Consider the following 27,252-nt stretch of genomic DNA (forward strand, 5'->3'; position numbering starts at 1 on the left):
TCTTTTTGGTTGACTATGACTTGCTACATGAGTTTATGCCGTAAACCCTATCCATATTTGTGTCTCTGCTTAAAGTTCTCATGCCTGCACTAATGTATTGTTTCTTCAATTCAGCCTGGAACTTTCCAAATATCTGATGCAGACAGATTGCTTTCCTTCACCGACTCCTACAGACTGGGAGTAGGGATGATTAGTGGTATTTTATTGATATTCTAATTTTTAGATGAATATTTGGTATTTTGTGCCTTCAAGAGATTATCTATGACCTCTTTTTTTTTTTTCCTTCCCTTCAGGTTTAGGAAGTTTGTTTTTGTCCAGTTTAGATGCTAAACTCATGCCAGAGCACTTATTACGTCTTTGTTTGGAGCACAAGCAGACAATTGTTTCATCTAGCAAATCAGCTCAAAAATATAATTTTTACAAGGTTTTAAAATTTTTGGCTCCTTATTATTACAATGTCTATTTTCTTTTTATCTCATTGTATTCTAACCTTATTTACATCCCTTTTCTAGGATTCAAATGCTCCTCTTATGGCTCAAATGGTGAAATTACTTACTCCTCTTCAACAGAAGATTCTTTCCTTTCTGAATGAATGGGAGGATCATCATGGACTCCAGAAAATTTTGGATGTGGTTGGGATGCTCTTGAATATCCCTTTGAGCACCCCCTTAGCTAAGGTAGTGATATGGCTATTTTTTACTGTTTCTTCAGATTACCTTTTATAGAGAGTGATAAAGAAAGATTAAACCGAAAATGGGGCCATTCATTTTTACATGGTTTGTATGATGCAAGAAGAGAATATAGACATTATTAGTCAACAGAATAGGTCCAACAATACTAGTGCACCCATTAACCTCATCATATTGGCCACTCAGCAACTCAAGTTGCTCAGAAGAGTTAGTATTAAATCTATGAAGCAGAATGATTTTCCTGTTCATGCAATTCAATTGTTAGGTTTAATTTTGGATTTGGGGACCAGTCTCATGTGTGTCTGAGACTTGACACTTTATAGGTAGTAAACATTCTCTCCAATAAATGTCTAAATATATGTGCTGTTTCTTCTGGAAGGCTCTTGCAGGATTGCAATTTCTGCTTAACAGGGTCCAGACGTTACAAGAAAATGGCTCAAAATTCTCCCTCTCTGGTAAGAACTTTCCTTCATTGATCCTTTTGTTATGTTCTTGCTGCATTTATAATGAGGGGTTTATGTTTTCTATAAATGGTTATAGATCAATTGGAGCCTATTCGTGCTCTGGTGTCCTCTTGGAAAAAGATGGAATTTGGCTCATGGCCTGCCCTGCTTGACGAGGTGCAGGATCAGTATGAGATTAATGCTGGAAAGGTAAATCATAGTTATTCATATTTGTGAGGACTGAATCCAATACAGTGCAAGGGTTTAGGGAAAATATTGAACATTTGCAGAGGACTAGGGGAAATAACAGCCATAAATGCAAATTATTATAGCCACTTAATACTGAGGAAAACGAATGTCAAAGCAAACCGGCTACTTCTGTTCCTACTTGTATCTTAGTGTATCTATTTCGAAATTAATTGTCTTTTGTAATTTTTGGATCTAATTTCAATTCAGTAAGCTCGTTCCAGTATATATCTATGGCATAATGAATTGTGCTGAGGTACTATCAAACAAGCACAGTCTTGCTGATGCAACTACTGAACTCTAACAATTTGTAACATTGGAAAGCGAACTCCTTTTGTTCTTTTGATTAAATCGAATTTTTAAAGAGTTACAGTATATGTATTAAAACAGCTTGCGGAGTGATATTATGACACAGGTGATATAATACAAGTTTACATATTGGCTGTAATTTCCTTTACTTCTTAAATATAGACCCTCTATGTGATCTTTTGCATAACTAATTTGGTATTTTTTGTCTTCTTATTGTTGCAGTTATGGTTTCCTCTGTATTCAGTTCTTCAACGCATACATTCTGCTGATGTAGTTGGATATAATCTATCCACCCTTCAAAGGCATGTTGTAGTTTAGTCTCTAGTCGGAATTCAGTTTAAGATTGCTTCACTAGGGGTTTTGTAAATTCATCTTTTCTGAGTCACTTTTTGTGGATGGAACTTGCAGTTTGGAGGAATTCATTCACACATCCAGCATTGGTGAATTTAGGAAACGCCTTCAGCTTCTATTTGCTTTCCTTGGTCAATTCAATACTGGTAGATGCCTGAATATTTATTCAAGGTAAGGCTAAAAACCATGGCTTCTCTATCATCCTCTTATTAAAACTAAAGAAAAAATATAGAAAAAATTATTACATGCAAGAGATTATCTGTAACTTTTTCCGTATACATCTCTTCTGGAAGCTGATACATCAAAGCTAAGTGTAGTGCTCCCCACAAAATGTTCATTATCTAGACTTTTTGTTTGTTTTAACTGTACTAATTGTTAATTGATTATGCCAGTTCTTCTGACAAGGAAAATCTGAAGATCTTATATAATGTAATCGGATTTCATGTGCAATTTTTGCCGATGTGAGTTCTTTTCACTTTTTACACTTTGAATATTCATTCCCTCATGAAGATCTTTGAGGTCGTTTCAGTAGGTAATAAAGTTTTTTACTTCAGCGTTTTGGAACACATAAAAGATAATAGAAGAAATATTGAGGTAGAGCTGAAAGAGCATCTCAAACTGTGTGGATGGGAACGTTCTGAGAATTTGCTGTCAATAGAAAACTCAAAAAGGACCCGGCATAAGCTCAGGAAGCTTATTCAGAAGTACACTGTGAGTAACATGCACTCTAGTTTTGTTCACATATCTCCTTGTTTGCCAATTGCAATGTTTGGATCCCTCACTATGGCCAACTGTGTAGGATTAGAGGGACTTACTGAAAAAACAAAAACAAAAACTATTCTTTTTTAGAGGGGAAACTCATGGAAAGCATACTCAGATCCATCACGTCTTTTGCATGGCCAAGGTCACAGCCTTTATTTGTCAAATGTTGTCTAAGATGGAGGATTGTTTGTAATGTCTTACTTATCAAAAGGATTGTTTGTAATGTCTATTTCTGTGCCTAGGTAGCCCTTTTGCACACATACGCAGTAGTAATATGCCTCTGATGTATTTGTTTGTATAGGATTTTCTGCAACAACCTGTAATGCTTTTCCTTAACCAAGATGCACTACAAAAGGGAACAAAAGCTCAATCTCTACATGGTCAAAAGATTCGTAATGAATTTCCAGACAAAAAAATAGGGATGCTGAGTGGTCCTTTTGATCCAACATTGCTTCATGATGAAGACAGGTAATGTTTTCGTCCATTCAATGCTTTTTGTATGCTTAAGTCTTTCTTAAAATACATGATTCTGGAACTTTGGCGTGATTTATCTGGTATAGGTCCATCTGGTATCCTGACTGGAGGAAAAAAGTAGAAGATGCTTTGCAAAAGTTGCACCTTGAGAGAGCTCCTGAATTTAATACTCTATTCTTACACTTCAGGGGTGCTTCTGAAGGTTTTTCTTTGTCTCTTTATTTTCTAGTTATTATCCTTAATTTGTTGTTTCTTCAACTACAGTTCTTTGGCAATTTACAGTCTTATGAACTTGTACTTTATACAGAGCTGACAAGTGTTTTAAGACAATGCTCTGCTTCCCAGTCTACACGCCTCTTGTCTCAGGAACAATGGAAGATTGTGTGGTGCACAATTGAGAAAATATATAGAACTGTAGTGGATTGTGGTGATATATGGAAGGATTCAAACAAGAGTCTGGGGAAGAGAAGGGCCTTTTCTGAGCTTCTAAAGCTGTTAGAAAGCAGTGGATTGTCTAGGCACAAGTCTATATATATGGAGGTAATATCAATTGTATGCTAGAATATTAGTTTTCATAATCCATAATTTAGATTCTTCGCACATTATTGTATAAGCTAAATGTTGGTCTTCTTTCAATGACTGGTACTTTATAGGATCATCATAAATCTTGGTGGTTCCTTGAGCCATCATATGATGTACAGCATCTGCTGCTGACACAAAGTAGACTGGCTTCTGGAGCCTCTGATATTGCTGCTGCCTGCGAATTTCAAAGTTTTCCCTGTGAGACTTTGGTTACTGAATGGAAAACAGCCAATGAATACTACTTTAAGAGCATAGCATCAATGCTGCTTCTGCAGCAGATTTGCCTGAACTCCCACAAAGACATTACTCGTGAACAGGTAGATGTCATCAGCTAATTATCAACTGAAGGATTTTTTTAATCATAGACCAATTTTTCTCATGTTTTTATTCAATTACTTTACTGGGTTGTGTTGCCAAGTTCATACAATCCCCTTTTTTCTTTTCGGTATATCCTGTCAATTGTATTGAATACGTCTCAATGTGAGGGTTCCTTGTATTATATAGAAATTGTATAGCTAATTACTATATCTCAGTGATTACAGCAACCTAGGAGTACAAATAAGGCAACTAAAATCTACCTATTAATTACAAGATACTATAGCTATAATACAAAAACATGTGCCATAACTAGATAGACTAATTATGGCTAAATATATATGATATATCTGCCGTATCTGACTGACATATCCTACTTGACAAGTGAAACCTGATTCATATAGCTACTGGGTAAATACTACATTCCAATTCTATAATTTGGTTGCTTTTCCAATGAGTTCGTAATTTATCCTGATACTCACTAAAAAGAGCAGCATTCTCACACTAGGGGTGCGTTTGGGGTTGCGTTTTGAGGGGAATAACCTGTGATTTCTTTAAAAATACAAAACGTGGAGTGTTTGGTATTGTGTTTTAAGAGAAACAACGTTTTGAAAATGTGCAAAACTCATGTTTTTGTGCAGTAGTACCTTCGGTGCTTTTTTGAAATCTCACCATTTTAAATCCTAACTGTGTTTTCACTTAACAAAATCATAAGCATATGTTACCAAGCAGATTGTCCTCAATAAAACAAGAAAATTCCATACATACCCACCCAGAACAAGAACAAATCTCTGTGGTCTTCTTCAAGCTAAAAGTACTTGGTCAGTTTGGATTCGAGGGATGATCTTTACGTGATGTTACAGAGTAGTAGTATACAATCCTTGCTGCGGGCTAGGTTGAAGAGATCTGTGGGGTCCTCAGTGAGCAATCCGGTGCTTGCTAGGGAGTGGAGGGAGGCATTGGGAAGGATCTTACGCTGATTGTCACCGTTTTAGCACATAATATATGATAAAATGGCAAAGTGAAAGGAGTTTGAGCAGCAAAATTTGGTGCCCAGATCGAATATGGTGCTTCTGCAGACGCTATTTTTCACCAACAAGGAGAAGACCAAGGCTGCCATTTGTGATTTGTTACTGCCGCGCACATGAAATCTTAGTCCTTCCAAATCAATGAAAATCTCTATTACACCATTGACATCTCTAGGGTGTCATGTGTACATCTGCATTAGATTTAAATGTAATTGATTATTATGTCCTTATTAGTAATTTGTGCATAAAACCATACTTATCACTAAACACTGACTGATTTTACAACATTGCATTTTTATAAACTACATTATGAAATCACTATTTTTTAAAATCGTACTTTTTAGAACCGCAATCTCAAACGAACCCTAATATTGTCTTTGGGTGTGCTTCACGCTTTTATACTTCTTGTATACTTAGGTGGACCTTAAGCTTTTAATGATATCTCAATTACTTAACAAAAAAGATATTCTCTCTCTAGTTGGGCCATGCTTACCTGTCCATTTTCTATGCAATTGTTTGTGCATTTGTGAGTTTCAATTTTTTGTCTTGTTTCCTGTAGGTTGACAGGTCTAGCGCTTTTCTCAACCAGCTTGTTGATATACAACAGAAGCAACAGGTTGCTGCCAACGATTTTGCCAAGGAATTGATGCACTTGAGGGAATGCATATCTACTCTGGAAAATCTCTATCCAAAATCCCCAACTTCTGATATTAAAACTGTGGGTGTATGCTTTATTGTTCAAAATCAACATGCTACCTTGAAATGCATGTGGCAGCAGAAGGTAATTTTTCATCCTGGAATCTAATGTGGCATATGTTTTCTTTTAGCTTTCTTATAAGATTGAGATTATAAAAATATTTGTTGATAATTTGTTTTACCTTGCTCTTGAGTCACATGATAAATTTTCATTGCAGCAACTCTTTGATAGTTTGTGTGCCATGCTGTATGAAGAATCGCTTTTGCTAACAACATTTGAAAATACGCATTTGAACACTTGTGAAAGTTTCAAAGCTTCAGCAAATCGGGTTCTTGCTTTCATCGGGAATTGTTTTCCAGATTTTCAGAAATCTAAGGTGCAAAATTTTTGTTCTTTGTGTTTTATTTTGAGTACGGTATTTCCTTCACTGTAGTCATGTCAACTCTGTATTAAAGCCAACTCTGTAACAGGAATCCTTAGATTACTACCTTCTTGGCCGAAATAGAGCGATAACGACACTGGCTGGTTCCTCGCACTGTTATATTGTTACAAAACAAATGGAACAGCTGGTGTCTAAGAACTTCCAGGCCATAAAGGAGTTTGAGGAGCATCTCTTAGCTTTCCGCAAGCAAGATGTGGATAGAAGCTCAGTTAAAGAGGTTTTGCTCAGTCATTTTGAAGAATTATTTGAGAAGGTGTCTGTCTACTTTTTATCCCTTTGTTTTTATTTTTTTTTCCCATTCTTCTCACACTTTCTATTGCTCTTTGCTTGATCTTTGAATCTATCCGTTAATTGGTGCGACTTTTTACTGTCACTAGTATGATGAATAAATTCTTTGGAAATAGTGTCTGATGTAAGAGTGAAATAACTATATCGTCCAAGCTTCCATCTATCCAACTGTCTGACAGAGAACTTATAAATGTTACTTCTTAAAATTTTGTAGGGGAGAATGATGGAGGAAGAGTATAATTCCATGCTGTCAATAAATGCACATAGGGACGGCAATTGTTTTGGGTTTGGTGAAGCCCTTAACAGTACTTTTGAACATATTACAGATGCATTGAAGAAATTAGGTTCATCAAGTACTGGATATAGCCTTCCAGAAGAGTCAGTGGAGAATATTACCTCATGGAAATTTCTGTTTGACTCATTTGTAGCGGATCTGAGATTGGATCTATTATGTGAAAAGATTCTTAAAACTATCGTTTGTGCGGTAAGTTATTTGCTGCATTCTGATTTATTCGCTTGCTGTTCTGTTGTAATTACTAATCTGGTGAATCATTTGACATGCTGTGCTCAGGAACAACTACTGGGTCATTCTGGCAATAATACTAGCAGTACTTTTGAAATTGGAGTACAATTTAAGGATCTACATGTCCTTCTGAGCCTAATTTTGGATTTTGGTGATGCTCTCCTGCAAGATCTTTTAGCTATGAATAGAACAGTAAGATTACATATATACTTCAACTGTATAAATCTTCTCTTTTCTATTTGTGACAAATTTTACATTTTCTTAAACTCATGATTTATTCATGGCAGTGAATTTTCAAATTTGTTAACCACCATGACTCAAATCTGTATCTTGCTATGCAGGTTTCTATGATAACCCATATCCTTGCGAATGTTTTAGCTTCTTTATATTCAAAAGGGTTTGGCATCTCAGCCGAAGATCAGGTGGGTGATGCTACTCGTGATATATCTCAAGATGCAAGTGGGACAGGTATGGGGGAGGGTGCTGGAATGAATGATGTCAGTGATCAGATAACTGATGAAGATCAGTTGCTTGGTGCTTTGGAAAAGGTAAGAGTGCTGAAGCATATTTGAATTTGCTTAACTTGGTATTGCCATTTCTTTGTAATGGATTGATGCTTCAAGTATGTCATTCTTTTCAATTATATGTTTCTACAGCCAAGTGAAGAACGGGATGCCTCAGATGAAGTCCCTAGCAATAATGAGAAAGGCATTGAGATGGAGCAGGATTTTGCAGCTGATACATATAGCATTAGCGGGGACTCTGCAGAAGATAACAATGAAGATAGTGAGGATGTTCAGTTAGATTCTGCTATGGGGGAAACTGGAGCTAATGGTGAAGTAGTTGATGAGAAACTTTGGAACAAGGATGAAGATGAAAATCCCAGTGATACAAATGAGAAGTATGAATCCGGATCTTCCGTCAGGGATCGGGATGGTAGTACGGAGCTTAGGGCCAAGGAAGATTATGCTGCTACTGCTGGTGAACCTGGAGAGCTTAATTCTGATGAAGCTGGACAGCTTGATTCTGATGAAATTGATAAACAAGATGATGAGGTTGGAAGTGAGGACAACCTTGGTGACAGAGACAACACAGAAGACATGAAGCTGGAGAAAGAAGAAGCTTTTGCTGATCCTACAGGGTTAAAGCTTGATGAGCTGAATCAGAGTCCAGATGAAGATATCGAAATGGATGAACAAAAGGGTGCAGATTCTGTGGAAGAAGCAGATCCTTCAGAAAATAAGGAATCTGATGAGAAGGGAAAACATGAGGAAGAAAACACATATCCAACGGATGAAACTATTGGAGAGGCTGAGACAGAACAAATGGATGGAGATCCTGAAAAGGATCTTGGGGGGGATCACGAAGAGAATGTTGAGATGACTTTAACTGAACCAAGTAACAATGCATTCAAGCCAGGAAGTTCTGACTTTGTTACTGATCATGTGCCCAACGCACAATCTGCAACACAACCAAAGGGTGACTCTCAGACATTGGATATAAGAAATATAGCACCAGAATCGAACTGGTCCAGCGGCAATGATGCTCAGAATGACCTTGCTCCTTTGAGAGGCCTGCCTTCCAATAATACCACTGAAGTGGATTTTTCTGTGGCCGACTTGTCAAATAGTGGGAGATTTACTGATGATCAATCAAAAAGTCAGTTGCCTCAACATGAATCTTCATCTACTCAGAAAACCCAACCAAACCCTTATCGGAATGTTGGAGACGCATTAGAGGAGTGGAAAGAAAGAGTCAAAGTGTCTGTTGATCTTCAGGCCGATAATACAGAGGCGCTGGGTGAGATTGAGGATGAGAATGCAGATGAATATGGCTATGTATCTGAGTTTGAAAAAGGAACGGCTCAGGCCTTGGGACCTGCAACATCTGAGCAGGTTGACAGAAATGTCAGTGGCAATAAGCCAGATGGAGATAGTCTCTCAGCGCATAAAAACGACCTGGCTGATATGGAGATTGAGAAGCAAAATTCTGAAGCGCCGCCTCTCAGGAGCTATGCCTCAATCCACAAAAATAAGATTGAAGAACTTATGCATATCTCAGATTTGGAGAAGTTACCTAATGAGGGATCTGAAGAAGCTCAAAGTCATGATGATGGTAATCCTGAAAGCCTATCCGAGAGTTTGGTCTCTGTGAAGAAGTCTTTCTTAAGTGAAGGTATACATCAGTTCAGTAAACTCTCTGTAGCTGAAGATGAGTTCGGAAAGGCCCAAGATCCTGGGGAAGTTTCCAACGATGTGAAAAATAATGCTACTGTTCTATGGAGAAGATATGAACTGCTGACAACAAGATTCTCCCAGGAATTGGCTGAACAATTGCGTCTTGTTATGGAGCCCACTCTCGCCAGCAAGCTCCAAGGTGATTATAAAACTGGGAAGCGGATTAACATGAAGAAGGTAATTCCTTACATAGCGAGTCATTACCGGAAAGATAAAATATGGCTGAGGCGAACCCGACCTAACAAACGTGATTACCAAGTTGTTATTGCTGTGGATGATTCCCGTAGCATGTCTGAGAGTCGCTGTGGTGATGTTGCTATTGAAGCTTTGGTGACAGTATGTCGTGCCATGTCTCAACTGGAAGTGGGAAACTTGGCTGTTGCAAGCTTTGGAAAAAAGGGGAACATAAGGTTACTGCATGATTTTGATCAACCATTTTCTGGAGAGGCTGGGATCAAGATGATCTCTAGCTTGACATTCAAGCAAGAGAATACCATCGTAGATGAACCAGTTGTCGATCTGTTGAAGTATTTGAATAACATGCTAGATGTAGCTGTTGGAAAAGCACGACTCCCGTCTGGACAGAACCCATTACAGCAGCTTGTTTTGATAATTGCAGATGGCCGGTTCCATGAGAAGAAGGAAAACTTGAAGCGCTGTGTTAGAGATGCCTTGAGTAGAAAGCGTATGGTTGCATTTCTGATTCTTGATAGACCACAACCAGGAGAAGATTCAATCACGGAATTCAAGGAAGCATCTTTCGAGGGTACCAACGTTAAGTTTTCGAATTATATGGATTCTTTTCCCTTCCCATACTACATCGTACTAAAGAATATTGAAGCACTTCCAAGGACCCTTTCTGACTTACTGAGACAGTGGTTTGAGGTTATGCAGTACTGGAGGGACTAAGTTTGTTGGATGGAAGAGCTCATGTCTCACATGGTTTTACTTGCAATATGTGCTACTTTACTGAAATTCTTGATCCGGCATAATGGAGGGTTCGAAGCCAGAAAGATATTGATGGCACCTCCTAATCCAATTGAATATAATGCCATGTGCAGTTGCTTGTAATTTTGTCATATGTATATACATATAGGTCACTTATAATGTCGAGTTGCTTGGCTATTATTTTGGTGTTCAAGCAATCTTTCCTTCCTTTTTTTGGGTGAATTTGAAGTGTCCTTACCAAAGAACAGGGTGAGCTCGATGTAATTATGCGGCGGATTAAGTAGTGTTTATTCTTTTTATAAAGTGCCCTTGACTTTCCCTCCAAAATCATGGCATACAACATTCATTTCTAATAGTACTGTTTAGAAATATATCGACATTAAGATGGCAAATTTCTTATTTTAATTATTATTATTTGTAATTTTGGATTTAACCCACCAAGTTGCTGCTGCAATGGTAACTTTGACACAACGAAATTAGCTCCCAAATCAGAATTTGGAAACCCTAGCATTTCTCGTTATAGATTGGGCTTTGTCACTAAGGAGTAATTCTAAATACTCAATTCTTTTTTCATTCACATCCTACTGAGCTGATGTAGTAGTGCCTATCAGCTCAGTGAGATGAAAATATGATGAAAGTTAAATATGTAGTATTACTCATTTATGATACATATCACGATAATGTCAAGACTATAAGCAACAATATTTAGCCCAAAACTGTATATTATAAGGATAACTTTGAAAGTTTAAATTGACTAATGAGATTCTCATGGCTTTCTCATTACATCAATAGGGATGAGGAAGGTGTAACCGAAGTAAATAAGTAATTTTAAAAAATATGACCGTTATGGTAGGATAAATATTCAAAAATTACTGTTAAGAAAAGATAAATATTTAAAAATATGAATGTTAAAGAAATTTGTCTTTTTCTAATGGTCATATTTTTAAAATTACTTTATTGTTTTGTTTTAAGAAACCTTTTTTCTCTGAGTTGTGTTGAAGCTTATCATAACCATGTGTTGACTACATGATACCAAGTGAATTTTTGTTGCCACTTTATCTTTTATTTCATTCTGACGTGGACTTTGTAATTTTCTTACTTTTTTTCTGTAAATGAATTATAATATTCTACAATTATTATTTTTATTGACTTGTTTAAGAAAAGTACAATTATTGTTGTACATGGACTTATTGTCCAGTGATAAAAAGCTTATCTTTCTATTGCTTTTGCAAATCACTCTTCAAAGATTAAAAAATTTCAATTTAGTGTATCACAATTTAAAAAATTTGCAATCACACCCCCCCAGAAAACCCAACTGCGAGAAGTTGAAGACAGGAGAAAACAGTTGAGAAAAATGGAATCTAACTGGTGCAAAATCTGGCCGTGGTGTATGGTTGCAACCCACGCGCTTTGGATTCTCCTCTCAACCTCCATGGCTTTTTTCATAAGCTTCGGTTCTTCTTCACCAACCCTCCCAGTCACCCGTTTCAGATCATTCAATCACCGTCCGATCATACCAGACTTGTCAAAGAAATGAACGACAGAGACAGAGAGAGACAGAGAGAGACTCGTATTTTGATGGGTATTCTCACAAGTGACTTTTCTTTTCTTTTCTTTTTTTGCGCTTTAAAATTAATTTTTTAAGAAAAAATTATACCATTTTAATAACATTATATATATATATATATATATATATATATATATATATATATTAAATAGAGTAATTTTAGAAACTATATTTTTATTCTACTAATTCATTGTCCTATTATTTTTTTAGGTATATTGACATTGTCACATCAACATAGTGAGATAGTAGCAGAATAAAAGTGTGGTTTCTAGCATTATTCTTTTTTAATATTACTATATCAAATGAGCAATATTATATATTACACTCTTATTCTACCCTTATTTCATGGAGTTGATGTGACTATGTTCACCAACTCTGGGATAAGCCATTGAAAAAACACATAGGAAAATATATCATAGGTCTCTAAGTCAAGGTGCCAAAATTAAAAACTCCCTAGGTTTTTTTTCTCAACAATTTACTCTCTATGTCAATTGAAATGACAATAAAATTCCCACTGCACCGTTTTCTGATCATTAGGGCCCACTCAAAAGCAGCAGGTTTTAACTTATTAAAATATTAATTTTTTATTAATTTAAAAACTTAAAAAAAAATTAAATCTAAAAAGTATAAAAATTATAAATAAAAAATGAAGAAGGTAGCCAAGGGTGAGGCGTTGCCTGTATATTGGGTGGCGCCAAAACCACCCACAGGGTGGCTGACCACCCAAGAGGGTGGTTTAAAGGGGTGGCGCGAAACCTGAAAGGGGTGGCGCGACCACCATGGGTGGTTAAAGGGTGAGCCAGAGCCACCCTAGGCTCCTGGGGTGGCTGGGAACCTGCAAGATTGGTTTAAAGGGTAACCACCACATAGGGGTTGGGGTTGGCTAGTGGTGGCACTGGCGACCCTTCAATTTTTTATCTTTTATTTTTTTTTAGACTTAATTTTTTTAATTAAATTAATAAAAATAATTAATATTTTAATTAAGTAAAATGATGCCTTTTGAGTGGCCTTAACAGCTGTTAAAAAATTTTGACGATAGAAATTTTATTGTCATTTCAATTGACCCAGGGAGTAAATTGTCGAAAAAAAAAAACTAGGGAGTTTTTAATTTCGGCACGTTGACTTAGGGACTTATAATATATTTTCCCAAAAAACAAATCTAAGAGTTGATAGACATTGTCACATTAGCCTAATAGGATGGGAGTGAGATGTGGGTGTAGTATTTAGTATTTTTCATATTAAATTTTTTTTTATGAAAAATGTTACACATACTCTAATTTTCACGCTCTCTGACGTGGCAGTAAAAATCACCATTGGATCAAATCATTATTAAATTTTTAATCCAAATGATAATTTTCATTGCCACGTAAGAAAGTATGAGATTAGTAGTGAATATGGCATTTCTCTTACTCTTTTTTATTTTTAACCTCATTCTACCGGTTAGGGGTATACATTTGGATGCGAATGCGGTTATTTGCAATATCCACACCTGTATCCTCAAATTGCAGGTATCACTTTTAGATATCTGCATCCACATCTGTATCATGTTTCTACTAACTGCATCTCGCAGTTAATGCGGTTATTATCCGTTATCCACATATCAATCTCATGGGTCTTTTTTGAGTTCTATTATGACTTATTTTAAACGATTTGGAAACAAATTTGGGCCAGTTTTGTTTTAATTTTTTTTAAGCCGTAATATTTTTAAAATAGAATGACTTCATATTAATTTTGCCTTTTTGCCCAAGAGAATGAGTCAATTGCGAAGAAAAAAAATCTGGTGTTTAACACACAAAAAAAAAAAGAAAAAAAAAGGGATAAATGCAAAATTTGTCCATGTGGCTGGCCTAATTTACAAATAACTCAATGTGGTTTAGAAAATAATTTATAGGTCCATAGGGTAGGTTAAAATAACATTTTACTCCCTGAACTCATTTTCCGTTAAATGACTTAACAGAAACCGTTTCATTGTCACCTCGCACTCAATAAAAATAAGACACGTGTTCTCTTTTATTTATGCTTTTAAAAAATGACAAATAAGTTTTTCCACGTCATTTTGAGGCTTCAGCACACACTTCATGTCAAATTAAATAAACTTAATCCCTCTATATCCCCCTGTGCCACCGTCGTTTTCATCTTCCCCACCGATTCACTGTCCATGCCGTTGTCTTCATGTCTAATTCTCAGAGTTGAAAATCCACAAAAAAACAAAAGCAAAAAATTGACTACTAGCCATCACCCAATTTTTTCCTCCTTTATTTATTCCTTTCCTAAGACACTCTTTTGTGGTATCTACCATTTATACTTTGTGCCTGATGTTACCCCAAAATGATATCTGATATTCATCATTGTGTCTACCAGTAAACAACACAATTTTTGAAGATGCTTTAATGCCCAAAAACAAATTTGAATTTTCATAGAAAGACTGTCCAAAAACACACTACTCAAAAAACGTAGATGTGCGAAAATCTCAAAGTAACTCACAGATCGAAGATGGCCAAAATCTTAAAAGCGGAAGTAAAAAAACTCCAAAGCAAGGTGGCTTAGTTACTGTCGTGACGTTTCCGGTGATTTTCTGGCGGCAATTTCAGTCGTGCTACGAAACCCAACAGCTTACCTAAAGATGGACGCAAGAATCGATGGAGAAGATGAAGACGACGATATAGATAGTGAATCGGTGGGGAAAATGAAGACAACGGCGGCACATAGGGAATAGAGATGGTAGGTTTATTTAATTTGACGTGGAGTGTGTGCTGGAGCCTCAAAATAACGTGAAAAAGCTTATTTGTCATTTTTTTAAAGCATAAATAAAAAAACACGTGTCTTATTTTTATTGGGTGAGAGGTATCAATGAAACGGTTTTTGTTAAGTCATTTAACGAAAAATGAGTTCAGGGAGTAAAATGTTATTTTGGGTTACCCTAGGGACCTATAAATTATTTTTAAACCCACATAGAGTGATTTATAAATTAGATCAACCACATAAACCAATTTTACATTTATCAAAAAAAAAAAAGAAAGTTGATTTTGTGAATTTAATATATATATAAGGGGTAAATTGTTAACAACTTCAGAAGAATCACCAACTTTTACGCATGTCGGTTACCAGAATACAGTAGTCGCTTTCGTCTCTGCGGTCTGCAGGCTATCATCGTACGGACTTCCCGCATAATCTAATTAATAGAGGCTATCTGGTTTCCTGCCGTCATCTATTTTCCCAGTTTCTGAGGATCCGATTCATCCAAAATCCACTGTTACCTCAAAATGCAGTTATGGAATGTGATAAAAAGCTCCCTAATTTACTTCAAATCTCCTCTGAAATTATTATTATTTTTTTTCAATCCTTAAAAAAAAAGTTGATGAAACGTTCACTTGCCGGCACTTGGCTATCTACCACATTCTATTAAATAGTGAGTCCTTTTTGTTTCCATGATTTACAATTGTATTCAAATAAACTCGAAGATCCATAAGATATGTTAAAATAATAAAAAATTTATTTTTTACGGTCAACTTTTATCCACTAATTTAATAAATCACATTAGTGTGATTCTTACTTAAATAGGACATTCATCACAATTTTATTGGTTTTTACGTTTCATGCTATCGGAATCTATTAAAGCAGTGGACACAATTTGGCTTTAGGAAATAAATTATTTTTGTGGCATATCTCATAGACGAGTTAATTGCAAATTAAGTAAACCATAAGGATTGATTTTGTATTTTTATTATTATTATTATTATTGAATGATGCACTTAATATGCTAAAGAATGAATAAATGATTAAATTAATAGAGGTTATTTATGTCTTTTAATATATAAACTCTTCCAATATTGGAAAAAAAAAAAAAAAAAGATTTCTATAATAAATTAGGACTATGGCATAATCAAGTAGAAACTTCCCATATATTTTTCATATAATTTCCTTAATTTCATTGCGTAGGTTCTACGAGAGTATGGTCTGTACACGGCCACAGCCAACCCGATCCCGGCCAGTCATGGATAGGGTTTACACGTCACTCACTGGCTCGGACAACCCGCCCATTACTACCCTACAAAAGACAAAAGAGATCGCCCCAAATCCATCACCTACACGTGTCCGTTTTCCCCTCATCCCCTACAACCCCTCCCTTCCTCTCCATTTCTCCTCTCTTTCCCACTCCATTTTTACCTAAAAAACCTCTGATCTCCGGTTACCCACCTCTCTCTCTCGCTCTCTCTCTTAGTGTACGGACGCCAAGCTTTCTCCCTCTCTCTCTCTCTCTCTCTCTCTCTTATATATACGTGCATATACTGCATGTATATGTGTCTTTGATCCGAATCGGAACCCTAGTTTTTCTCCGGTGAGATCCGAACTTCCGGGGAGCTTCTCCGGCATCCGATGCTCGACTCTCCGGTAAGGTTCTCTGATAAATTTAGTTTCTATATCAAGAAATGTTAGATCAGTTCGCTTTGGTTCGTGTACGATCCAAGACCTGGTTCCACAAGAGGAAAAAGAACCCCCTAACTCGCTAACTTGAATCTCTGTGACTCCGAACTTTTATCGAATTTGTATCATATCTCACGGTTTTGCACTTGTACAGTTCGTATAGTTAGGGTTGGGTTTTTTTTTTTTTTTTTGTTCTATTAGTTTGTACAGTTAGAATCGAATTAGGGCTGAATTGGACTAATTTTGTGGGGAGGGGGGAATTTAAAAGTGGCGAAGATGAATTTGAGTGCGGCCGAGGAAGAATCGTCGGGGCAAGAGATTCATATCCCGGCCGATATCGATTGGGAAATGCTTGACAAATCGAAGTTTTTCTTCCTCGGCGCCGCCCTCTTTTCGGGTGTATCGGCGGTGCTTTATCCGGTTGTTTTATTGAAAACTAGGCAACAAGTAGCTCTAACCCAAGTTTCTTGTATCAAGACTGCGTTTTCAATTGTAAAGAACGAAGGGTTACGGGCATTGTATAGAGGGTTTGGGACTTCTCTGACGGGCACAATCCCTGCCCGGGCGCTCTATATGGGAGCGCTAGAGGTTACGAAGAGTAATGTGGGAACAGCCACAGTTGGATTAGGGTTTTCAGAGCCGACAGCGGCAACAATTGCCAATGCAGCTGCAGGGTTGAGTGCAGCAATGGCTGCACAGCTTGTTTGGACCCCCATTGATGTGGTTAGCCAAAGACTGATGGTTCAAGGTGGTGTTGCTTGTCATGGTAATTCGAGTGCATCAGCATGTAAATATGTTAATGGGATCGATGCATTTAGGAAGATTTTGAGTACGGATGGGCCGAGGGGGTTGTACAGGGGGTTTGGGATATCGATTTTGACGTATGCGCCGTCGAATGCTGTGTGGTGGGCGTCTTACTCTGTTGCGCAAAGGGTGGTTTGGAGCGGATTTGGGTGTTACTTTTGCAAGAAACACGAGGATGAGAATGGATTGAACGCTTTCCGCCCGGATTCGAAAACGGTAATGGCAGTTCAGGGAGTAAGTGCAGCCATGGCGGGTGGTATGTCGGCTTTGATTACAATGCCACTTGATACAATCAAGACCAGGTTACAAGTTTTGGATGGGGAAGAGAATGGCCGTCGAGGAGGGCCGACCGTTGCACAGACGGTTAGGAATTTGGTCAGGGAAGGCGGTTGGATGGCTTGTTACAGAGGATTGGGGCCTCGGTGGGCTTCAATGTCAATGTCTGCAACAACAATGATCACTACCTATGAGTTTCTGAAGCGGATGTCGACGAAGAATCGAGAGGCTTTGACTTGATGAACCACATAGGGACAATGAAAAAAACATAAAAAGAAGAAAAATAGAAGAGGCTTTTCTTTTTTTTCCTTTGATCTTTTGTCTAAATCCTGTTTTTTTCTCCTACTTGTTTCGGTTCTTTCTCGTCTTTTCCCCCCTTGAGGGTAGAGGCGTGACTGGTTGGTTAATCAGTGTAAAGTTGTGGCAGGTCTTTTATATATATATATGAAATAATTTCTTTGCTCCACTACACCTTGTGTATGTTATCTCAATATGATGTTATATATATAATGCAAATCGCAAGAGCATAATTATGGATTTAACATGATTCCAAACATTTGGTTCATCTTCATAAGCTTCCATTTGGGAGCAGTTTAGAATTTTCAAGATTACTTAATGATGCTCTTCAAAAAAAGGTTCCTTAATGATGAAGATTGAATGAGATTTAAGTTTTGGGAGAAAATGAACCCTTGGACTGTAGTGGAGGTCTTTCTTTTGCAAGCATAATGTTATTGGATAAGAGTGTTAGCCACTTCACATCAATCTTTTTCTTTTCGTGGGTTTATTGATTAAGGGGCACATGCTAGCTAGTGGGAAGAAAGTTTAGGTATTTCTGGTTGGGTGTGGATAGTTGTGGATAACTTTAATTAAATGGTGGGGAATACCTGCTTTTTGGATAGATGCGGCCATGTGGGACGTGGGAGAATCTATTAGAAATAATATATAGTGCGACCGTGGAGAACCATATCGTTGTTTGGGAAATATTTAAAGAGGATTGATTTGGAAATCTTTTATATGTCTGGGCACTCTCTACAGATTCTTAATAATATATAATTAACGTATATTATAACGTTATTTATGGGAATTGCTAATCTGACGGCCAAAAGCCTGGAATCACTCGTATCACAACAGAATCTCTAGTGCATTTCCGAGTTGTGGCCGTTAATTTAGTATCTTTTTATATTTCACCAACCTCCTTTTTTTTTTTTATTATTATTATTATTTATAGGCCACCAAACTCAATATTTATCTAAAGTACGAACCCTCTTTATTGAATTGTTTACTCTTGATGTGAATTGTCGTATTTTCACCAAAGAGGATATGCGCGTGCCGGTTGCTTGTAAAGTTGCTTCTCGTGACTCATCCGACCGAGCATTTGCATGTTGCCATTTATCTAAGTTCTGATTACTTGATGCCAACAAGACTCCAAGCTGTTCCATTGCTATTCAGCTACGCGTGGTCCGTCAGTTTTTTTTATTTCAATAATTTTGTTCGAGATTTTCTGAATATAATTGTTTAAAGATTTTTTTGTATCTTTTATCTGCTTCCACCTAATTCACAATTTTTAACTTTTTTTGAGGGGAAAAAAAAAATCGAGGGCCAATATCATCTTCCAGGTTTCTACTATCTTAAGCCTTAACTTTGCAGAACTCGTAGGGGTAAGCATCAACCAAACCCATAATCTGGCGCTCAATATCCAAGCTTAGTCCCTTCTACAATCACCTCACAGGGGGCCAATCTGCTTATATTCTGATCCACAAGCTATAAGCCTATAATTCCAGCTAATTTTCCATGAGTAATGCTAAACACACTCCCACTCCCACTCTCATACAGCCTTAGGTGGCACCCACTCTCACCATTGGATTTGTGATAAATTATTATTAAGTTTTGATCTAATAGTGAGAGTGAGAGCCACATAAGAGTGGGAGTTAAAAGAATGGGAGTGTGTATAGCATTATTCATTTCCCATATCGTTTAATGGGGCAAAATTATCCCCTAGCATAGGTTTACATAAGATGAAGTCAGTACAATTAACAATGGAAAATCAAACAACAGAACACAGATATTCCTCACCTAATTGATGCCAACAGTGCACTCTTGCGGCATTTTACAAGCAAACGATAAGAGTGCTTTCCTTCAAGCCCTGAAAGTCAGATGTTGAAGATGTATTACAATTTATGCAAATGAGAAATCTTGAGACTGACGTGCATGTGTTCATGGGAGAGCCATTACAGAATCAAACAAAGTCAACATCAATCTTAAGACCAAGCAGGAGGAAAACAAGTCTTACACATTCATAAATAGAGAGATATTTCTTAAATTAGACAGGATGGATCAAACTAAACAGGCGAACATCCAAACTACAACTAGATAGCATTATATCGAAAAATGAGATCTACTAAACAAGAGTACACATTCACAAGTTGCATTAATTTTCTATTTTAGAGAACTAAAACTAAACAAAGAGACAGATTGATCAGACAAAGCAGTTAGCAGAGTCCACCAAGAGATGAGTAGAAAGGGAGAGAGATCGCATCCCTTGGGCGATGTCAAGGGCGAGCTCTCTTGTTGCTGCATGATGGGCACTTGTACTGCTTAATATGCTCAGCCCTAGCAGGAGTAATCTTCACACACTTGCCATGGAACCACTTCTCGCAGATGTCACAGCAAATCCAAAATTCGTCTGATGCGTAGTTCTCTCCACAGGCTCCACACAAGGTCTCTCCGTGCTCATCTTCGTCTTCCTCGTCCAAGACCTCATCTTCGTCCTTTGCCTGTGAAGCTTTCGAATATTTCCCCGGAGGTTCTGATGGCCGCTGCTTTGTTGCCCAACAAACCAAAAAAAAAAAAAAACACCTTATAAAGAGAAACAAGGATGGTAGATTCACCATAGCCAGTAGATAAACATAACCTTCGAAGCCAAAGTATGAACTTTTCCTAGATGCATAAATCTAGAAAGCACCAGTGAATGCAAACTCTAAGACACTGCTTGTTTACAACTATCAGGCAAATCTAAATAATGATGCCAAGAAATGCAAGAATGTTAGTAATAGCTCCCCATGGGTGCAATTTTGGAACATGAACCATAACAACCCAATAATTCACCATGACTAAAACATAAACAGAGAGGTAGTTTGTTATATGCCAATGACACCTACATCAACATTCATCTTTTAATCATTGCTTTCTTTTTTTCTTTATTATTATTATTATTATTAAGAGGAGAGAGAGGGGGGGCCGCTTGTCCAACAATGCCAGTGTCACTTCCAAATCATGCTCTCTTGTAATGAATAAGAAATTTCACCGAAAAGAAAACAGAGTCCATCGGTTCATAAGACATGGTGAAACTCTTTCTCTGATCAACTACACTAAACTCTACCAGTTAGTCGGCAATTCCATTTTAAAAGTGCCACAATACAACTTGTTTTTTTCACTATTAAATTATTAGACCAAAATGACTATAGTTGTTAGACAACAAATGGAAACAAAGTCACAATTTATTAGTAAAGGCCTCCCAGTGAATAGTACAGTTCTAGTGACCTTCCCTCAAAAGACCATACCAACATAATACCCACTGTCCACATATCCATTGTAATTTTCTTAAGCAAGTAATAGGATTTATAGAGGAAGTCCTTTTACCGATTTGGAGTTCGACTTGGATTTGCTGCTACCATGATTTGATACAGATGACTTCTCCTTTACTTGTTTCTTGGCAGTACCAGTCACAACTTCAAAAATTGTTGGAAGATCATTCATCATATTAAAGAGTCGCTTCCTGCACCACAAGTAAAAGGACAGTGGCATGGCATCTCATAGAAAATTAGTTGCACAATAACTTACAAATTACAAATATCAGAAGCATCACTAATTCAAATCTAGAATAAACATCCAGCATTGGCTTCATTTTCATGCTTCAACCACTGTGGATACAGCTGGATCTATTCATTTCTACAAAACGGCAGCTGGACCCAGTTAAAGTAAAATACTTTGCTCCCAGCAGGGACCACATGATTAATATATTACATATCACCATACAAGTGGTTTTTACTATTGGTAAATGAAAGTTGCTTATTGGGCATCAAGCAATGACAATTTAGACTAAGTGAAGAGGTATTAGTTGAGAAGTACTGAGCATGTGCTTTTCCATAACGCAACACACAAGGCATTGCAACTCTTCTATAAAGCACCTGCAACTAAGAGGAAAAGTTCAACCTTATTGACCAGATATAAAAATCAAATGCAAGTGGTCAACATATGCTACATGACAGCACATTATTCAATCTAATTAGAGGGATCAAATCTGGTTTTACAACTACTGAAAGCATAATCAATATTGTTTTTGGTAAGTAATAGAAATATCATTAAAAGCCCTAGTACACAAAAAGTAAACAAGAGAAATGCCTATCTAGAAGGAGAAAACCAAATAAGAAAAATCATTAAAACTAATCACCAAAGGAGCTACAAACACAATTGTCCAAGTATAAAGAGAATAAAAAAAATGACTTAAGCTCCTCCAATGTCTTCTTGCAATCCTCGAAGTGCCGATTATTTATTTTTCTCCAAAGGCACCACAAACGGCAAGAGGGCACCATCTCCCACACGACAACACTTGGAGTTCTACCACCAGTCCACCAAATAGCAAACAAATCAACCAACAAACTAGGCATAACCCAGGACATCATCCCAAAGCGATTGGAAAAGGCATTCCATAAGACACAAGCAACCTCACAATAAGTAAGAAGATGATCCACGGACTCCCCATTTCTCTTGTACATGCAACCCCTATCAACCACAATGACATGCCGCTTCCGAAGGTTGTCCATGGTAAGGATCTTCCCTAAGGCCGTCGACCGAGCCAAAAAATCCTCTAAAATGAACATTGGTCTGCCAAATACTCTTCCAAAGAAAATGAATGTCATCATTCTAGACAAGGACACTATAAAAGGAGCTAACATCGAACACCCCTTTGTTTGAAGGGGCCCGCCAAAGCTTATCGTCACCTTCCCTTCTCACTCTAAAGGAGTACAACAAAACGAAGAACCAAGCCAAGACATCCACCTCTCAATCGTGAGCCGTTCTAATAAAGCTTATGTTCCACTGAATGGAACCATTAGAAAGCTTCAAATGAACTGCGACACAAGGGGTGTTGCAATAATGACATCAATCTATCCAATATCATGACTATGATTCCCATGTTAAGCCAAAAATTAAAGCCCTATTTTGTAAAATTTTGCAAACCAACTGAAAAACAATTTTTAGACAATAGTTATCCAATTAAGTTTTCAGTAGTGGCCCCCCACCACTAACACTCTTTTCAAAACAAAACACAAAACACTTTTTAGAAAACATAATACACAACACTTTAGAAAATTTCTTCTCCAGATGAGAATATTTAGAAAGCACGTGCTCGATTTCTAAAAAGAAGTGAAAATATTTGCCGCCCTTTGTGAGGGTTGATCTCCAACCACCTCACCATTGTAAAGGGAAACGGGGGCTTAGCTCTACAATCTTGTCACCCTTTGCAGTGGTGAAGATCCACCCCTGCAGAGTAGAGAGGGTGGAACTCCACCCCCTACACAGGTAGACACTGGAGTGGGGTGATTGGGGGTCGAGACCCACCCCTTCTCCCTTAGGAAAGGGGAAAAAGAGAAACCTACCCCAAGCGCCTTTGAGAGAAGCATGGAAGGGGTGGTTCTCCACCCCATGACCCCTCTCTATGGGTGGATCTCCATTCCAACATAAAGGGAAGAGGGGGGGGAGTGGGAGGGGCAGACCCATCTCCCTCTGTGCCCCTCGCAGAAGGAGACACTAGACAGAAGAGACCCACCTCCCCCCTTTGGTGAAGGGGTGGCAGTCACCATCCCTCGTCTAAAGGCCAGCCTCTAGTAGGCTCAAAGTTTCTTTTTTCTTTCCTTTTCTTTTTTCATTGTTTTCTATGCTTTGAAAAATTATTTTCAGAATTAAACCAAACCCTATTTTTAGATATGGCTCCCAAAGACAATACTTTTTAATTTCCACTTTTTTGAAAATACTTTTCAAGACACAAAACCAAAACAATTTTTGAAACTTTTCTAAAAGGGCCCTAAGGTGCCTAGATGTTCGACTTTCTCTGCTTTAATCACTGAGTCAGCCAATTAGGCTAACTTGCCTAAAGTTTACAATAATGTTAGTAGTAGGGAAGGACCTATTACAACATCACAACACTCAAACAAAGCAAAATACATATAAATGACAATATCTATAATCAAAACTAGAAAGAGTATAGCCAAATCTATCAAGTTTACTGACAAAATTGCAGTATCAGACAAGAATTCAGGAGGGGCAGAGGATTATGACTCTCCATTATCCTCATTAATGTTTTAACACTGATATTGTTTGCTAAGTCAACAAACTGAAGAGGGAATTTGGACAATCGAGTAAAAGTTACCTATCAGCCTTATCAAATCCAAATCTGGCACCAAAATAGAAGGCAACAGAAAGCAGCCACGCATCGCTGTGGACAGCAACCAAAGATAACCAATCCTTTTCTTGCATGCCATCTCTCGCAAAGTTAATTCCCAGTGCAGGCTCTGGGAGCTCGGGAGGCACTTCTTCGGCAGGTAAATTGACTTCCCATTGCTCACTAGGAAAGCCATACAAGCATAGATTCTCCTTCTCTGTAGGTAAAAAATAACACATAAAGTACTAGCTGAAACAAATTTAATAAAATAGCTATGAATTGGAAATAACAAGCAAAAAGAAAAAATGAAAATTAAATGGGGATAGAAAGCGCAAGAGCAAAAACCATTCTTCGCATTAAATAAGGAATACATGTTGTCAAACAAAAACTGTCAATAAAATTGGAAACACCAAGTTATATTACAAATAAGAAAAGATGTTCACACAAAATTATGAGTTCTGTGACACTAAACTAACAAGCGCACAAGTTGATCTTATGGAAAATGAAATTGTACAAGTGACCATATCATACATCACTGAAAAGGTATTCCATAAATGCCAAAACCACAAACCAAATTTATAAAACAACAATGAACTTCTATTAACTTATATGAGGCCCTTTTTTAAGCTTGACCTCAGAGTACCCCTTCTTTATACATTAACCAGACATGATTGAGCAAGTGGTACTAAAAACCTCTCTATTCCAATAACCATTTGAACCTCTGAAGCTTCAATCACAATCCACCTAATACTCTCGGACACATTTTTACAAAAGATAATATCAGACTCACACAACCAAAAGAGCATACATGCAGTGACTATGATATACCACTATGGTACGCAGTTCAACACGCAAATCAAGTCAAAATAGTCAAAAGGAAAAAGGAAGTATCAAGTATACAGTAACCACCATATTATCTATTTTGACAAACTACGCATGGTATAAGCCAATTTTCTGAACACTCACACGTAATGATTTTTCCAAAAAAAACTGTATCTCAAATATGTGAAAAATATATCTACAATACCAGCAATGTATTTCACAAAATTGCTGTTGTTAGCACCACCATTTGAATATATATGGTAAACAAGTACTACATGGGTGGATGTGACTTTTATGTTCCACACATGTACAAGGCCAAAAAAAAAAACTATTCTCCAGATGCCCATGTATTGTAACCATTGACAAGCAACGACACATAAACTCTTAGTCACAACAGAAAAGGGCCCATGCGAACAGGAGAAGGGGAGAGAGAGAGAGAGAGAAACAGAGAGGCAGAGAGAATTGATATGTCAGCATAGCAATTCCAATTCTTTCTAAATATTAACTAAAGTTATAATCCTGAGTGACAAAATTACAGTATTTGGACAACTTCAGGGCCTCTATTTAAGAGAAGCATTGGCTTCACCTTGAAGATGATTTTTACATGCTACAAAGGATACAAGCGCGTACAGCTCCAAATAGGTATAAGAAGTCTAGCAAAATTTAAAACAAGCAGAATAGCAAACCTGGATCACACTGCTGATAGAATTCTTCAACATCTGCAACAACAAAATGAAAACACATAAAAATTCAATACTTCCAAAACCCATATTTCAAACAACAGAAGATCCTATGGTTTTCCAAAAGTAAGAAAAAGTATAAATGGCAATTCCCTGTCTTGTTTGTAGAACTTGGTGAAGAAAAAGAGATAGAAATAATTAACTGAGAATTTCATCATTTATGACCCCCTCCTAAAAAGTACATTAGAAATAACTGTAAGGCATGGCTTATGTCATTTTGTAAAGTTTCAAATTCAGAATTTCATTATTTTCTTCCACAGTTTCTTAGAAAACAAAATATATCCCAACTGATTGGAGACATGCATACGTACAATATATAATCATGCATTTTCATGAAATGTTTGGTTGCCTAGAAAATGTAGGACAATGAAAGAAACTCGATGTTTCTTCTACCAATTTTTCCATTTCTCGAGTCCCGCAAATACAAAACCTGTCCATGGTTTGAGTAAACCTCATTTTTCACATAAATTTATAAAACTACAATAAACAAAACCCAAAATTTAGTAACACATGTTATTGAATCGTCAAAACATATAAACATTTTTTTCGTATGCCAAAACAACAACTGAAGAAACAAAGTGGGGGAAAGACCACGTCAAACATTTTCTTTCGTCTCTTGTTTTGCAATTCTCTTTTCTTTTCTGGAAACTAAACAAAAACGAAAGCTTGTTTTAAAAAAGCATAGTTAATATATTTATTTTTTCTTCGTCTCCTCAAATTCTCGGAAACAAACAGAGAACTATAAATTGCCAAAAACCAAAGCATAGCAGAGAAAAAAGAAAAAAACAACAACAAAAAAAAAAAATCGAACAAAGAAAAACTCTTTCCTATTTCGCACTTCACAGAACGGAACCAAACTCATATACCACTACACAAAACAGTAGAAAGCAAAAAAAAAAGAAAAAAAAGTGCATGTTCCTAGCACAAGAAACGCACTCAAAACGACACAACACACTAGAATTTGAAAATCTCCTCCGTTTTCTTTTCTCGGGAACCAAACACAAAAGCAAGACATTTTCGAACAGAGAGAGAGAGAGAGAGAGAGAGAGCTACCAGTAGTGAGGGCTTTGATCATGCCAGCTCGGCGGCCCTTGAAATCCCTAAAGACCTCCTCCACTGTGCGCGGGTTGTACTGTGTTCCTCCATCCATTGCTCTCTCTCTCTCTCTCAAAGTGCGTCAGTGCTTGAGACAAAATTTTGAACACCAAGTCAAAATAATTAACAAACAATCAAATAATGAGAGAGCTCCACAAGGTTTATATGCGGGAGGACAGGGAGGGAATTTCGAGGATTTGTAGGGGGTGGTTTTGGGCCGGACTTGAATCTGGGTGGATTGGACGGGTTAACCGTATTTGAGAGAGTGGGGACAAGTCCGAGACACCCCAAAAACACACAGGCCCAGATGGGCTCACGCTAGCCAGTTAGGATTTTTTTTTTTTTTTTTTTTTTTCAAAGAAAGATGGTGTGCGGTGAAGTTGGTAGTAGAACGTTGCACTTGGTGACGTGGGAAGATATGGAGACGACACGTCACGGCTGTTTATCTTCGTTCCCACCCTGTTGTCATGATTTGTGGCTTTTTGGATTTGGGTTGCAGGTTGCAAAAGTGTCCGGTCCCAGAGAATTTCTTTGTGCTAAAAATGGGTTTCTTTGGCTCCAAAAAGATGGAATATGATAATTATAATATATTCAATATTAATTTTAAGGGGAAACTTCACTTACCCCCTTATTCTTTCGCGCTTTTTGCAGACACTCCCTATTGTTCAAAACCTCTCACTTTGGTGTATCAAACTTTCGTTTCCTTTCAAATACCATCCCCCCCGTTAGCTTTTGACCTTTCTACCCCTA

The 27,252-nt window shown here is 37.3% G+C and overlaps 3 protein-coding genes across 5 annotated transcripts in view; 2 read left to right on the forward strand and 1 right to left on the reverse strand.

Annotated features, from left to right (window-relative positions):
- LOC132187415 (midasin) overlaps nucleotides 1-10,699 on the forward strand; it is a 47,197-nt gene extending 36,498 nt beyond the window's left edge. Inside the window, exons 53-72 of the mRNA XM_059601716.1 lie at nucleotides 115-196; nucleotides 294-424; nucleotides 513-677; nucleotides 1,069-1,144; nucleotides 1,230-1,342; nucleotides 1,910-1,989; nucleotides 2,096-2,209; nucleotides 2,431-2,499; nucleotides 2,593-2,749; nucleotides 3,102-3,268; nucleotides 3,361-3,476; nucleotides 3,582-3,814; nucleotides 3,928-4,173; nucleotides 5,759-5,980; nucleotides 6,114-6,272; nucleotides 6,367-6,591; nucleotides 6,841-7,110; nucleotides 7,198-7,341; nucleotides 7,491-7,697; nucleotides 7,806-10,699. Of these exons, the coding sequence (XP_059457699.1) occupies nucleotides 115-196; nucleotides 294-424; nucleotides 513-677; nucleotides 1,069-1,144; nucleotides 1,230-1,342; nucleotides 1,910-1,989; nucleotides 2,096-2,209; nucleotides 2,431-2,499; nucleotides 2,593-2,749; nucleotides 3,102-3,268; nucleotides 3,361-3,476; nucleotides 3,582-3,814; nucleotides 3,928-4,173; nucleotides 5,759-5,980; nucleotides 6,114-6,272; nucleotides 6,367-6,591; nucleotides 6,841-7,110; nucleotides 7,198-7,341; nucleotides 7,491-7,697; nucleotides 7,806-10,295 (5,466 nt within the window). The 3' untranslated portion in view covers nucleotides 10,296-10,699. The remainder of the gene's footprint in view (nucleotides 1-114; nucleotides 197-293; nucleotides 425-512; nucleotides 678-1,068; nucleotides 1,145-1,229; nucleotides 1,343-1,909; nucleotides 1,990-2,095; nucleotides 2,210-2,430; nucleotides 2,500-2,592; nucleotides 2,750-3,101; nucleotides 3,269-3,360; nucleotides 3,477-3,581; nucleotides 3,815-3,927; nucleotides 4,174-5,758; nucleotides 5,981-6,113; nucleotides 6,273-6,366; nucleotides 6,592-6,840; nucleotides 7,111-7,197; nucleotides 7,342-7,490; nucleotides 7,698-7,805) is intronic.
- A 5,307-nt stretch (nucleotides 10,700-16,006) lies between these two features.
- On the forward strand, nucleotides 16,007-17,872 carry LOC132188514 (uncharacterized). Its single transcript, XM_059602995.1, has one exon. The coding sequence runs from the start codon at nucleotides 16,603-16,605 to the stop codon at nucleotides 17,644-17,646; it is 1,044 nt and encodes a 347-aa protein (XP_059458978.1). The 5' UTR covers nucleotides 16,007-16,602; the 3' UTR covers nucleotides 17,647-17,872.
- A 1,284-nt stretch (nucleotides 17,873-19,156) lies between these two features.
- On the reverse strand, nucleotides 19,157-26,616 carry LOC132188388 (PHD finger protein ALFIN-LIKE 4-like). 3 transcript variants are annotated; one of them, XR_009440880.1, is made up of 6 exons: nucleotides 26,461-26,616; nucleotides 25,354-25,386; nucleotides 23,834-24,062; nucleotides 21,046-21,181; nucleotides 19,480-20,225; nucleotides 19,158-19,401 (listed from the first exon to the last, which is right to left on the reverse strand). XR_009440880.1 is itself a non-coding variant. In XM_059602823.1 (5 exons), exons 1-5 carry the CDS (start codon nucleotides 26,555-26,557, stop codon nucleotides 19,956-19,958), a joined length of 765 nt encoding a protein of 254 aa, XP_059458806.1. In that variant the 5' UTR covers nucleotides 26,558-26,616; the 3' UTR covers nucleotides 19,157-19,955. The 3 variants fall into 3 exon arrangements, 2 of the variants coding, with proteins under 2 accessions (XP_059458806.1, XP_059458807.1); XM_059602823.1 differs by having other exon boundaries at nucleotides 19,157-20,225; XM_059602824.1 differs by having other exon boundaries at nucleotides 19,161-20,222.
- Nucleotides 26,617-27,252: the final 636 nt, after the last annotated feature.

The sequence above is a fragment of the Corylus avellana genome, chromosome ca7 (genome assembly GCF_901000735.1).
Source record: "Corylus avellana chromosome ca7, CavTom2PMs-1.0".
Classification (NCBI taxonomy): Eukaryota; Viridiplantae; Streptophyta; class Magnoliopsida; order Fagales; family Betulaceae; genus Corylus; species Corylus avellana.

Excerpts from the sequence above, each read along its gene's own strand:
- LOC132188388 (XM_059602823.1), bottom strand. The coding sequence starts at position 26,557 with ATGGATGGAGGAACACAGTACAACCCGCGCACAGTGGAGGAGGTCTTT. Across the intron at positions 21,182-23,833 it reads GGATTTGATAAGGCTGATAG|GAAGCGACTCTTTAATATGA; the intron begins GTAACTTTTACT and ends CTTGTGGTGCAG. Across the intron at positions 20,226-21,045 it reads CCAAGTCGAACTCCAAATCG|CAGCGGCCATCAGAACCTCC; the intron begins GTAAAAGGACTT and ends TGGGCAACAAAG.
- LOC132188514 (XM_059602995.1), top strand. The coding sequence starts at position 16,603 with ATGAATTTGAGTGCGGCCGAGGAAGAATCGTCGGGGCAAGAGATTCAT.